The 14,151-nt window shown below is 41.8% G+C and overlaps 1 protein-coding gene and 1 long non-coding RNA gene across 5 annotated transcripts in view; one reads left to right on the plus strand and one right to left on the minus strand.

Moving 5' to 3' along the window:
* Nucleotides 1–14,151, plus strand: part of GLP2R (glucagon like peptide 2 receptor) — a 38,548-nt gene that overhangs the window by 15,105 nt on the left and 9,292 nt on the right. For 3 of the 4 annotated variants that reach the window (XM_080993858.1, XM_080993860.1, XM_080993857.1), the window contains 7 exons: nt 5,283–5,373; nt 7,091–7,195; nt 7,969–8,090; nt 10,519–10,625; nt 11,874–12,048; nt 13,052–13,211; nt 13,748–13,808. In XM_080993858.1, the coding sequence (XP_080849984.1) occupies nt 5,283–5,373; nt 7,091–7,195; nt 7,969–8,090; nt 10,519–10,625; nt 11,874–12,048; nt 13,052–13,211; nt 13,748–13,808 (821 nt within the window). Of the gene's footprint in view, nt 1–2,775; nt 2,913–5,282; nt 5,374–7,090; nt 7,196–7,968; nt 8,091–10,518; nt 10,626–11,873; nt 12,049–13,051; nt 13,212–13,747; nt 13,809–14,151 lie in introns of those variants that run through there. The other variant, XM_080993859.1, reaches the window with a different exon arrangement.
* LOC308470700 lies at nt 14–11,866 on the minus strand. Its single transcript, XR_013982571.1, has 4 exons — nt 10,815–11,866; nt 8,186–8,301; nt 1,193–2,829; nt 14–638 (listed from the first exon to the last, which is right to left on the minus strand). It is a non-coding gene; the product is annotated as an uncharacterized lncRNA (long non-coding RNA).

A 14,151-nucleotide genomic window follows, 5' to 3' on the forward strand; every position in this document is an offset into this window, starting at 1 on the left:
GGAGACAGAAAGCTGCTGCGAGTTGGCTTGTTTTAATGCCTGAGGAAGATCACTTAAACTGAATGCACACACCCACTTATTCACACAGGGCACAAACTGCTGGACACTTTTTCTGCGCAAATCCCACTGGACTGCACAAGAGCATGGCAGGAGAGTGCGTTTCTGCCAAACGGAGGGCACAGAATGATCAAGTTGCAGACAGTTGGCCAAACAGGTCAAAAGTTCACAGTGCGAAGCTCAGGGAATTGTTGGATGGAAAACAGGAAAAGATAACTCTATTCATATTCTGTGCTTCTCTTGAAGAATTTAGCAACCAATCCTGGAACGAAGTTTCTTCCTCACTGAAGCTTAAGGCAAGCATTTTGTTCAGTGTCTCCCTGCCAGCGCAGGGACATTTGCCAAGCTGTTAACAGCTCGAGACATCGCACACATGTGGGAAGGGCATTAATTCAGCTCCGTGACAAACATCTTTTTCCCTGGAACACTTCTCTGTATGGGCAGTCACTTTCAAGGGAGATTGCAAGGGTGGGCATCTGTTCAAAACGCTGACCCAGCCATTTGGGCAATTGTCCAAAAGCAACTCATCTTCCATTTTTGGTTAAGATCATCCCAAAGGTTCTCTTGGATACTTCCAATTCCTATATGGATGTAAAAAAAAAATATGTTTAGTATGAAAAAAATTAAATGACACATGCAATCAACACTGGCGACGTACTCCAGATCCCAGTTAAACCAAAGAATCAAAGAATCAAAGGCCTTGTGTACGTCAACAGAAATAGTGGCGCACCTGCCGTATAAACTGGCATGGTTGAACAGTCAATGCTAATCCTTAAAGGAACTTTAGTGCTTGAAGATCCTTTTCTTTTTATGGAGTTCTGGGGCCACTCCATGCTACTAACCATGATTGCTATGCTCTGCCTCCACACTTGGAAGGAGTAATGCTTCTGAATACTAGCTGCTGGAAACCTCAGGAGGGGACAGTGCTCTTGTGTTCAGGTCCTACTTGCAGGTTTCCCAGAGGCATCCGGCTGGCCACTATGAGAACAGGATGCTGGACTATGTGGACCATTGGCCTGATCTAGCAGAGCTTTTCTCACCTTCCCATGACTCCCCCTCCCCTCCAGAGGTGTACACGTACGTGTGTGTGTGTGTGTGTGTGCGTTGGAGGGTGTCAGTTGTGAAGAGGCCATACCTGTATAATAGGGAATGGTAGTTCTTTGGGCAGACTATGGATCTTTAACAACTGCACTCAGCTGCAATCTGCAGAATATTGTAGAGGAAAGCGAAAGCAGTTAAATTGGTTTAAAAAAGTAAATTGCATTAGATTGCAGACATCCCTTCCATCATCTTCAACTCAAGTACTTTTCCTTAACTGGGTTGCAACTCAGGCGGCTGCCCTCAAGCCAATTAATGACAATCAGTCATATTTCATTGTTTAAAACCAGAGGTTATGACACTTGGAGTCAGAGTGACAACAGAACGCTAATGGACCATTTTAACCAAAAACATCACTCATCCACCCTGCAGGACCGTTGCTGCCGCAAGATACAATTACATATTATATAGATGATAAATGACCAATTTCCATTCACTTTATTAAGTGGGGCCTTCTACCATCAAATTTGCGTCACGTCCTGACCATGCCAGTTTCAGGAAGTGTCAGTTGGTAGGCAGACGTATCGTCACTCAAGTCAATCAATTTGATTTCCTTTTGATGCAGGAGAATTCAGCCCTTAAAACTGGATATCTTCCAACAATTCATAAGCATGCCTACTCAACAACATTAAAGTCTCACATCGAACATAACCAATCTATAGAAAGCACTTTATGATAATGGAAGTAGGAACAATGTTTGTAGTATTGTAACCTAAGAAAATCCTTAATAATTGGTGTGTGTTTTTTAAAGCATGCCTACTCCTCACATTTAAGTCTGTGCTTAACAGCCGTGGATGCTATCAGGGATGTCTGGGGGGTGGGAAATTTTGTAAGTGTATGAAAAACTGTTTATTTAGGATCCCTAGACTAAATTTCCAAGGTTCTTTGAGTGGAAGCTGTGGCAGCTAAACCAGTTTATATTGTTGATAAATATATGGCCTTAGAGTGCATGAGGCTCTGTCTGCACTTTCACAAATCTGCGTTTCCCAACTTTGTCCCCTTCAACAGACTAGAAAGTTGGGAAATAAGTACCCATTTAAATATAAATCAACTAGCATGGTACCGTGAGGTTATATTGTTCTAGCTTGCACTTTTAGAGGGTAGGCAAAAATGGGCTGGTGACTCTAATTTTGCAATTATCAAGTTACATAAACATCAAAATATTGCCTTTGTCTTTAGAACCACTTTTTAGCATCACTTACAACACACCTATGAATGATTACCTAGTCATATGTTCCATTGATCTCAAAGGGGCGTACTGCCTTGTAAGTTTGTTTAGGATTACAGCTTTAATCAACACTCCTGCATTTGTAAATTTTGGTTTAATGTTCTGGGAAGGGCTCTCATCCTGAACATGAGATTACTGTGAGTTCAAGTGGGCAGACTTACTAAGGGACAAACATCAGCAGGAGAGGGGAGGCACCAGTTGTTGAGAAAGAGGAATGTATATGTCTGAGGTCTCTGAATATTCTACCTTGCAACGGCACTGGAGCTGTCAGTAGAGAAGAGTTTCTATTATACGCCTGTCATTTCAGTAGACAGCAATGCCTCAGCAATAAGATAAAACCTGTCAACACACCAAAACTGCTTTGATCAGGAACAGAAGATGTCAAGTGCGTAACAGAAAAGATTCTGTCTCCCCCCAAAGATGTCAGCAGTTAGCTTGGCTCTACGCTGAAAAATAGAAGGGGAATGAAAGATAGAAAAGGTAAAACATAGGCGGAGGGCCAATATGAGAGAAAGAAGGAAAGAAAAATGTAAGTGGGAAGTTGTAGAGTTTTGTGTGTGTGTTTTGATGTTTCACAGACATTAAAGTTTATTGCCAAGGTCAGCATTTCTGTTTCACATCATATCGAGGAAGGTGGTGAATATATTGCATTTCTGCATGCTCAGGTGATGCAAGGGACTTATATCAGGAACTGCAGTTTGTGAAACTAGTAAGTTTCAATTCAAGGTTGATCAAAACTCCCTTGTCTGTCTCATGAGAGCAGTGGAGGGAATGTCAGTTTCCCTCCGTGACACAGAATCACATTCAGATGTGTCACATTTACATTTGTTTTTTAAAATAATTTTTATTAAAGATTTTCCTCGTTTACAAAAGCACATGCATTGTCTCTTTCTTCAGGTTGTGTTTTCTACAGATCAGTTACATTTGTTGTAAGACATTGGTGTTATATGCAGTATAGGGTTGGGAAAAAGGAAGAGGGACGGGAGAGAGTGGGTGGTAAAGCTTATGTTCTTTTACTTAGTGTATGCATGGGGCTTTGTGTCAGCATCACTTGAGTAGGTTCTCTTTCTATTCGCTTGTTATGTTTCCTTGGTGGTGAGAGAGGTTGGGGTTGCCTAGGGTGTGGTTGATTTGTTTGTGCGTGGGGGTGGGGGTTGTTTGGTTATGTTAGCCATATTGAATTGAATCCAAGAGTTCTATGGCTCCTTAAAAATAGACACATTTATTGTGGTGTAATAAGACTTCATGGACTAAGCCAATACTGCCAGAGGTCTAAAAGTAGGCTCCACTTACACCTGACATTTTGGCTTAGGTCGGTGAATTACCTCCAGTTAATATTTAGAGGATGATTTCAACTATCTAAATACAGCACTTAGCAAAGCTACAGCGGATGCAATTATTTACAGTTGTGTTTAGGAGAACTTAGAAAACTGGATTTATATTAAGTGTCCTAAAAAATGTTCATTTTTCTTCTTCTTTTATGTTATTAAAATACATAATCAAGAATAAAACAAAACCATCACAGAAAACAGCTATGAAATATTAATGCAGAATCAAAAAGGAGGCCAAAGACATCAGTAATACATTCCAGTATTTCAATACATTCCAGAAATTATAACAAGTCTATAAACACCATTAATATGGCTATCCCTTATGCTAGTTCCATCTTATGTCCTCATCCACAGCATTCCTCACAACGAGAATCAGCCGTCACTTTCAGCAACTCTGACCTTCCCTCAGCTTAGTGCCCTCCAGAAGTTTTGGACCACAACTCCCATCTGCTTCAGCCAACATGGCAAATGGTCAGGGATGATGGGAATTGTACTTCAAAATTATCTGGAGGTTACTAGGTTGGGCAAGGCTGAGTAGATGGCTCTCAAAGGCAATTGGACTTGACCTGCATGAATCTGCCTATCATTGGCCCCTTGAATTTCCAGCTACAGATTAGCACAAGTGGGAGAAGACTCCTGCTTGTAGGATTTCTATAAACATCTCGTTCGCCATACTGTGAAAAATGATGCTGGGCTAGATCAGTGTTTGATCTGATTGAGCATGCCTCTTCTTATGTTCCCACCGTACCAGAACCCATTCTCAGTATGGAGGTATGCAAGAACCTGAAGGAAAGATTAAAGAGTGCAGGGTGCATAGAAGCCACTCCTAGGGGCCAGGGTACCTTTGGCCCTCCCAGTAACATATTTGAGGTGGCGGGGGGGGGGAGTTGATGGGCATTGCCATTCAAATGGTGTGTGCACACTGTGTCTTGTGATTGATTATGCAGGGTGGGGCTTACCTGCCGGGGGGGCATATTTTATTCAGGGTGTAATTAAATAAAGAAAACTAAAGAACATTTGCTAGGAGATAAAAACGGGGTAAGAAGAGAGCATGGAGGTGCCAATATGAACTTGCGTCTTTCGGACTGCTTGGCCACTGGTAAACTGACAATGTGTCACCTCACATACTAAGGGAATGGTTATTATATTTGACTGGATGCAACTCCTGAAGACAACCTCTCATTTAAGTTTAGCCTCTCCACTTTAGCTGTCTCAGTCTGTCATCCGGTAACATTTTGTTTCATGTCCAATGTTAAAAATCAGCCATTCACTAAGCTGCCACAGTGCCTAAGAGCTGACATGTCAAACATTGTGTAACTGGCAATTAACATGTCCTATTTACTTTGTTGAGGGAAATGTGTTGGAAGAAATGTTTCCCCAAGAGAATAGCTTAGTGGGAGAAGTGTGGGTTGTTACTGTGTGGTGTTGGGGCACTCAAAGCCAAATTGGATGAGCTGTTGCCAGAATACAGATATAAAATGATGACCTCGTTCTCTTAACGCACCTTTTGGGAAGCAACTGACTTCCATATTCAAATGGTTCATATGCAATGCTTTCTTTGCTTGCAGGCTGAAGGATCTTATGAGAAAATAAGAGTGAATTTGCTTAACTATAAAGAAGCATGCTTGAAAATGTTGCATGAGTCTGCGATCAGCCCAGGTAAGAAAGCAACCTTCACCATCATCAACGCACAAATAATAGTTTGCGAAGCTTGTAGAAATGTGTTGTGTCCAAATCAGCAGTACATGAACCTAATGTCACTGCAAAGATTTCAGCTTGTGCAGTGGAGAATTCATCCTCCCTCTTTCCCTGCAATCTAATCTAGGGGCTCCCTCAACCCTGTGGAGCAGATTTGGGGAGGATGCATGGGGGAGGGGAGAAATGAAAGTCCCATTTGCAATTGGAAATCCTTGCATTGGTGGGATGTGTTAGCTGAATACTGCCCGGTGATAGCTAAAAGATCATGAGTAGTAGGGCTTCTCACCAAAATGGATGCAAGTATAAAGAGCAAGAAATGGTGGAAATTTGGTGAGTAGGATAGGGAGAAGAATGGGATGTATTTTATTGAATATGCTAAGACGGCATATTGCGGGATCAGAACAGCTTTTGGATCCTTTGGTGTCAAGTCACTTTCTCAGTCTCCCTCCACACCCCTGAAAGGCCCCCATTTGGCCTCTACCATCAGTTGGGTCAGGGCAATGAATGCTTCATTGGCAGTGGGGATGGGAATATTGGATATATTGCCCCGAGAATATCATTCTCAGGGCCTAAGGATTAAACCCTTGGTATCCTCAATCTCTCAGAGGGAGAGGGATTTGTTATGACATGTTCTTGTTTGTTTGACAGTCAACAGTATTGTCAAAGCTGGTGCAGTGCAGACTGGGAGTGTGAACTGGAACAGAAGCAGTTCAAATGTAATCTCAAACAAGAACTTGCATAGACAAGCCACTGTTCCTTCAGCCTTCATTTTTATTACGGTTGTGATAATAGTACTTTTCTACTACTGCCTTAAGGTGGCTGTTTACTGAGATAATTTATGCAAATGTCTGTTTGTTGTTGTTAATATTTACTGAACCTCCTTGGGAACATCTTGTTTCATTTTCTGTCAGTCATCTTAATTCATTTCCTGCTGACATTTGGTATGAGGATGTGATCTGGCCAAGATAATAATATTTATGTGTTGTCATAAAAATTACTGAGGTATTCTGTATGAATGCTATCATCATTATTTTGTTGATTATTCATTTCTAATCCTTTCAACTAACCATTTGGCCTCTTGGGAACATCTTGTTATATTTGTTCTCACTCACCTACATTCATTTCCTGTTGATATATGTGGTCATGATGTGGTCAAAATGATAATCAGCCAGCTTCGTGTTTGTTTTGGTTGCTTGCTTCAGTAATTTTGATGCCTTGGTTCCATTCATGCCCCCATCCCCAAAGTTTGATTGATAAATGTTCTTGAGAACTTTGCTTGAAATCTAAATCACCATCTATATCTAGCTGAAATGCTTATCTAAGTAGCACAAGTAGCAGCTTAGCACAAGGGTGGCTGCTGGTATGCTTCACTGTAAGTCTTACGTTTAGTGCTCAAAGTGGCAGAAAAAGGAACGTAAGAGGGTTTCATTTCAAGTTTGGTCAGATTCTGTTATGTCTGTTGCAAAGAAGTGGAACTGCATCCCCTCCTGCTTTTGAGCCCTGCTTATGTCAAGCTGTAAACTTCATTTAGAGATATTAATTTAAATACTACAAGATGTGCAGAGGTATGTATCTTAGGTGCAACATCAATATGGCTTGGTTTGAACACACTGCATTCCTTGGTGATCAGTTGCCTGTATACTTTCGTGAATGTTAAAAGACTCTCCCTCTCTCTCAGGAATATACTGCAATGGGAGTTTTGATGAATTTGTTTGCTGGCCTCATTCACCTCCAGGAATAGTCTCGGTTCCCTGCCCACATTATTTACCATGGATAGAAAATGGTAAGGCAAGACTTGGGAATATATGCACATTGCAAAGCTGTAATATATATGAGAACATTTCTCTTTCCTTCTAGAGTTCTGTACTGGGTACCTTGTCGTGCAAAGAAACTGCTAACTGAGACTCTTCAACACTGATGGCGTAGGGTAGCTTCTTAAAGAAATACTTGAATCAAATCTCTCCTGACACATACTCAGAAATCCAATTCTGCCATACTCCATACATAGTATGATGTATGGATTATGATGTACAGCCAAGGTAGAAACATGATTTCGTCAGCAGACTCCTACAGTAGTAAGGAGGAGACAATATGGGGAGGCAAGGAAGCAAGCAAGCTTTAAAGGAGCCAATGAGATCACACAAGAACAAAAGAGGGAAGGTGGCCAGATTTACTTAATCCCCCTTTGGAATCTGCAGTCCTGAATTGGTTAATTATACAATATCAATGACTGCTTCTCAACCCCAAGCACAAATAATCGAAAGCATGTAAGATGGAATTAAGTGAAATACAATCTTATCCCTTGGGTTTAAGCACTGACAGGGGCTTTAGAAACAAGGAATTAGGAGAATTTGACAGTGTTAATCCATTGATAAATATTAAGCTTTCTACAGTTACCTCCCAAATAAACAGACATTACAAAGAGCCACATACATCCAGCCAAGTCTCCATTTTCAGGGGTCTCTAGGCAAGTGATGAAAGGATGACGGCACTAAACCATGTCTGAAAAATGAAATGTGTGGCTTGACCTTTGAGCCTGCGTCTGTTTACATTTAGGAAGTGCAAGAAACGTATACAGAATCTGCTTGGACCAAGGGATTTGGAAAAAAGTTGAAAACTCCACTGTGGTCTGGGATAACCGCACTGAATGTTCTGGGGACAGCCACTACCAGAGAAAAGTGAGTAGAGATGCCTTTTTATGGTTTAATACAGTAACCTGCTTAATCCCCTCTGGAAATCCTCTTAATCAAATTGTTTCCACTGAGTACTTCACCTGAAAATGGGTAGTCTGTGTGTTTATTTAGAAGAGAGAATTGGGTCAACTCAGGCTGGATGCTTAGGTTGAGCACATTCTTCCCCCCAACGTTTCTTGGATTTCTGACTGCTGAGCTGGTTTGAAAAGATATGAGGAGAATGAGTCAAGCCATTAGAAGAGAGAGGCACTATATAAATATAATGAGCAATAATTTTCACTTTCACCTTTTCTTCCATACGGTACATACAAATTCATATGGGAATCGGCACCTATGACTATTCCAGCCACATAAAACTACTCTGAGATGTAATGAACTCTCATGAGGAATTTAGCTTTTTTTAAACACACACACACACACTTTCCACCTACTAGTTACATATGGATAGGAGTTACATGCACATAATATGGAACTCTGCAAAACAATGAGTATAACCTTTAATCTAGGTCACAGATAGAGCACATCTGGGACATTTTCCAAAATGATTCACAGAATGTAAGTGTGGAATGTGGGATGTAATCCACTGGGAGCAGTCAAATATAACATTCCTTGTTTTCCTAGAGTGGACATGCAAGTGGATGTTGGTCCAGCCAGTCGAACTTTCTGTTACACCTGGCTGGAGCATCCTTCCTTGCATGTGATTAGTGGGTGGGCTTGACCTTTCCAGACCTGGTAAAAGGCCAAGGCATGCTGCCACCCTCCCTCTTTTCCATCTTCCTTTCATCCTGCGAACTTCCTGGACTGAACTGCTCGCTGCCAGCCAAGCAGTCCTCCAGATCATCTCCCTTATGGGGTAAACCTGTTTGTATATGTTTGTAACTTTAAGCCTAAAGCCTGCCTTCAGGGATCACACTGATCGTAAGTAAAACTACTTTTTGTTACTTATGAATAAGAGTGTGGTGTCTTTATTCTTTTAGGATGGATTTAAAAGGGGATCTTGCCAGGAACATACAATTCAATCTGAGGCAGATTGAATTGCATAATAGTAAGAGGTTCTAACGAGCCTGGAACCAGCTTTCTGCTGTGAGTAAGAAGGGGAATGTAAACTCTGCTAAGTAAAGAAACTTGCTAACACAAGTTAGGAAGGATATTAATAAACAATATATCCTCTCCTGCCACCCTCAACATTCCCACACAGATGTCCATCCAGGAGGAGGGAAAACAAAATGGGCAGATCATCTCTCTCTCTCTCCTGGCTGTATAAGCAGAATGCACTTCCATATGTACAAGGGAAGGGGAATTTCCTTTAACTGGCAGCACCTTAAGGTGTGGTGCTCTGGATGGCCTCTCTGGTCCTGGGAATTTTGAGGGAATGGGGACTATCAAGCCTAGCATACCTAGGTACCTTTGTAAGCTTACAAAGACAGCATAAAGGAGATCATAATTTTGCCAAATTGATTGCCCTCAGCATCAGGTAACCAGAGGTTCCATTTAAGTAATGACTAATAATAGGTCAGGGGACGCGGGTGGCGCTGTGGGTAAAACTTCAGTGCCTAGGGCTTGCCGATTGCATGGTCGGCGGTTCGAATCCCCACGGTGGGGTGAGCTGCCGTCTTTCGGTCCCAGCTCCTGCCCTCCCAGCAGTTCGAAAGCACCCCTAAGTGCAAGTAGATAAATAGGTACCGCTTTATAGCGGGAAGGTAAACGGCGTTTCCGTGTGCTGCGCTGGTGCCGGCTCGCCAGAGCAGCTTCGTCACGCTGGCCACGTGACCCGGAAGTGTCTCCGGACAGCGCTGGCCCCCGGCCTCTTAAGTGAGATGGGCGCACAACCCTAGAGTCGGACACGACTGGCCCGTACGGGCAGGGGTACCTAATAATAGGTCACCACAAATGTCTGATAAACACATCTGGTTTCCGAAACAGTGAGGGCTCATAGGAATGTTTAGAAAGATAGGAGAGGATATGTTAATTAGGTATGAATCAAGGCAAACAGCAATCCATGGAAAGCCCAATTGCTGATTGGCTCTGATTCAGCAGTAAAATGCAGGTTTTCCTGGGGAAAGCACCAAGACAAACAAAAAACAAAAAAACCACACCATGCTTAGACACAGAGCTTTAAAGCCTGGACCTGTGCCTAAAAACATGGCATAAAATGGTGTCTGAATGAGCCCTGAGTTATGTGTTAGAGTGATCTTCTACAGATGAGATGAGAAACCTGTAGTCCTCCAGATGTTTTTGAATTACAACACCCATCATCCCTGGCCACTGACTGGGGCTGTTGGAAGTTGATGTCCAACAAAATTTGGAGGACCACAAATTTCTCATTGCTGTTCTACAGAGTTTTCTCTCCTGGCTTGATCTCTTTCCCAGACTTTACATCAATTTAACTCCTTTGCATTTCTGTTGTTTTTAGGATGAAGAACAAACATTGTGGATCTCCACCTTGTACATTTATACTGTTGGATATACTTTTTCTCTTGTTTCCCTTGTCTTAGCGCTTTTCATACTGATGCTGCTCAGGTCAGTATAATCTATCTTTCAGTAAAACATGGTGTTCTGAAATTACCCAGTGGTACATTTTCCAGTTGCCAGGAGCTGGATTTGGACCTGGGTTTGCATTATAATCTAACATTAAATGATGGCTGGTGTCATCCTGGACAAAATGAGAGAAACTTCCCTCTTCCCAGATCAATCAAAGGATCCACTCACCTAATAATAATGCTGAAGTTGCCCTGGTCATACCACACCTATGAGACCATGAAATCTGTACAGTTTAAATTGCATTGTGTATCATGGCAGCTGAGAGGGATAGAGTGGTGATCAGATGTTATCACTGGGCCACCTGTTACCTGAGCATTATAAAAGAAGGCAAAAGATTGCATAATGTAAGTAGGCCTTTGTGCAAGGAATAAACTAGATGTTGACTAACAAGCTTCCAAATCTAATGTTTCCTTTGCAAAAGTCTTGCAACAAATGAGCAATGCCCACAGGAGAGAATAAATTAATTGGACATGATTCCTACTAATGCTTGCCTGCCTACTGATTCTCTCCTGAAAATGTTCACACAAGCAGTTTCTAACCCTCCCCAGCGAAGCAGTTGTGCTCCAAAACTGGCGATGAACCCAGCTAGCGTGGAAATGGCAAAGGTGGGTGGAAATCTTTGTAGCCAGCATGAGTTAAGCATCCCCCTTCTGCTGATCTTCTCCTGTAAGTGTTCCACTAGTCTCAGCACTCCCATTCTTAGCAAATTATTGACTGGGATGAGAGATGTATTTCCACCCTAAGTAGTGTTTGTCTTTTTCTGCTGCAACATGAGGCCATCTAATAGCAATGGCAGCAGTGAGGTCCTCTTGCTCATCAGCCCTATAGGAGGGACACACACACACACACAATTTTTTTTATTTAGGAGCAGGCATCCCCGGCTCTGCAGTTCTCTGCGGAGAGTATATATTGTAAACCACGCAATACCACACCAACTTTGCCACTGCCTCTTTTCCTTTCTTGCTTCACAGAAAATGAGCAACAGAGATGGGAGCCCCTATACTCTTGGTTGTCAGGTGTGCTCAGCCCAGTGTGGGATAAGACAGGAATTATGCTACTGGAACAACATGCAGGCCTAGCTGACCCAAGTGTCCTTAGCACCCATAGCCACTAAGCCCCCACCAGGAAGGAAGAACATTTACAGCAGGGCAAGAGCATGCTGTTATTCAGATCAGAATAAAACCAGCTTCAGTGGATTCTTAAGAGGATGCTTCTCTTCTTCCACAGGAAACTGCACTGCACAAGGAACTACATCCATATGAATCTGTTTGTTGCATTCATTTTGCGAGCCGCAGGAGTTCTCATCAAAGACAGAACAACCCACAGCACTTATGTATTTCTTTATGTGGACTCTGAAAAGCCAAGTGATCTAAATGGATGGATATCATTCTCAAGTCCAGAGGTACGGCATTGTTAAAAGCAAGTGGGTGGAAGAAAGAGCATCTAATGATACCTGGAGTTTCTATGTGTTCATGGCTGAATTCTGTAGCTGCAAAGCTTGCTAGAAAACTGTTGTTGATTGAACTCATTCAAAGCGTTGCATTCCATGCTGAGCATCCTTTGCTAGCAAGTTTCAAGCTCTGCATACTTTCTTTTGTATGACGGTAACTGGCACACAAGTATGAAAATAGCTAGAAAATTCCTTCGTTTATTTATTTATTCATAAAGCTTATAGACTGATTATTATTTTTACCAAAAAAAACTAAAGTGGTATGCCAGTTAAAAAGCAGATAAAACAAGACATCTAAAAACAAGGTAAATGGCAAGTTAAAACAACTGGAGGAACAAAAGATGGATATGTCCAGAAGATTTACACAGGTGTATGCTGTCTTCCTCAGATGGCCTGCAGCCAGCACATACCACTCACAATACAGATGCATTTAAGGCATAATTATACCACTTTGACAGCCATGGATTGCAGGTAGTTTTTAGGAGAGCCCTTTATGCTCCTCGCAGAGCTACAATTGCTAGAGTAGTTTAACAATCAAGCCTTCTTCCCATAGAATTCTGAGAACTTTGAGATTGTACTTTGGCTAATTTGACCCTGTTGGACTCTTGGGCCTTTGCATTGCTCATGCAGCAGAGACCAAGTTAGCAGCTTGTTTCGTTTGAAGGCTAGCTTGGCAGTGCAGAAGGAAGGTATCTGGGCCCTGCTGCTAGTATCCTCCATTCAAGAACCACCCAGCCACAGAGCTTTGTAGTCATTAACATTTAACAAAACTGCTTTAGAAGAATAGAGCTTTTCAAATATTCATTTTGACTGACAAGTATCTGACTTGCTTAACAAAAATTCCACATATCTGTATGTACCAAGCTGTATTTTGATAATTGGTAGTACCAAGTTTTACTTTGCTGTTGACGGTTGTTCAATATTAACTTTTCTTCTCACTATCTCATTTCCACAGAAGTTGTTCCTATGCAGGATGGCTCAGCTTTTGATGCATTATGTTGTTGGGGCAAATTTCTTCTGGATTTTAGTGGAAGGGATTTACCTCCATAGATTATTGGTAGCCACTGTGCTCTCTGAGAAACATCTGCTGTTGAGATACATCTTCATTGGATGGGGTAAATATACAGATTTTTTTTCCAGCAGCACGTATAGTCCACTGTTTCAGGATAGGTTAGCATCAATCTAAAACCCATGTCATCAAGGCAGCTGCAGTCACGAAGGCCATGTCTATATTGAAGATAAGCCACCCCTCTCTATGTCACAACTGCCCTGGGCCACCTTGGGAGGAAAGGCAATATATAAAAGTACAATAAACAGAATAAATAATAATCACCATCTGAGAAATGATCCAAACCCTGCCCTGCATTTTGACATCAGATTATTATAAGCATACTCTTCTTTTAACTTTGTTGCTGCTTTTAGCTGCTCAGAGACTGTCCTTGGATAAAGAGGGTTACAAAAATGTATGACTGAATCAACAAGAGAAAAAAGTTGCTGTGATCAATAGCCTTTGCCTTGTACACAAATTAGTAATATTCCCTCCCATCCCTATATTCCAGCCACTCCATTATTATTTAGTCCACATGCACAACAACTGTTACATATTGCCCATTGTGAAGTCACATTGTTCCTGCATATCAATTTTTCCCAGGTTTTCCAGTTCTGTTTGTGGCTTCCTGGGGAATAACAAAATACCAACTGGAGTATGAGGGGTAAGTGACTGTTTCCAAATGTTTCTCTGGCTTGGTTTGTTGCTTCAGTTTCTGCCAAGATAATAGAAGGCATGGTCTGCTGGTTTAAACAAAGGTCTTCGGATGGATATAGACAAACATTTTGTTCTGTGGTGGTCATTTGTAAACATGCTATGGAGATGGTGATCTAGAGTATATGGCCAGATCGTGATAGTGACTTTGCTAAAACACATACACACACCCAAGCACCACCAGTTTCTGATTTTCTAATCCCCCTATTATTGATGTTTATGTGGACACAGTAAGATCAGTCTTGTGAATGGTATAGGAAAGCTTAGCTGATGTGGGCCTGATCAGGACTTGA

Source organism: Podarcis pityusensis, assembly GCF_964106645.2.
Source record: "Podarcis pityusensis genome assembly, chromosome: 2".
NCBI classification, from domain to species: Eukaryota; Metazoa; Chordata; class Lepidosauria; order Squamata; family Lacertidae; genus Podarcis; species Podarcis pityusensis.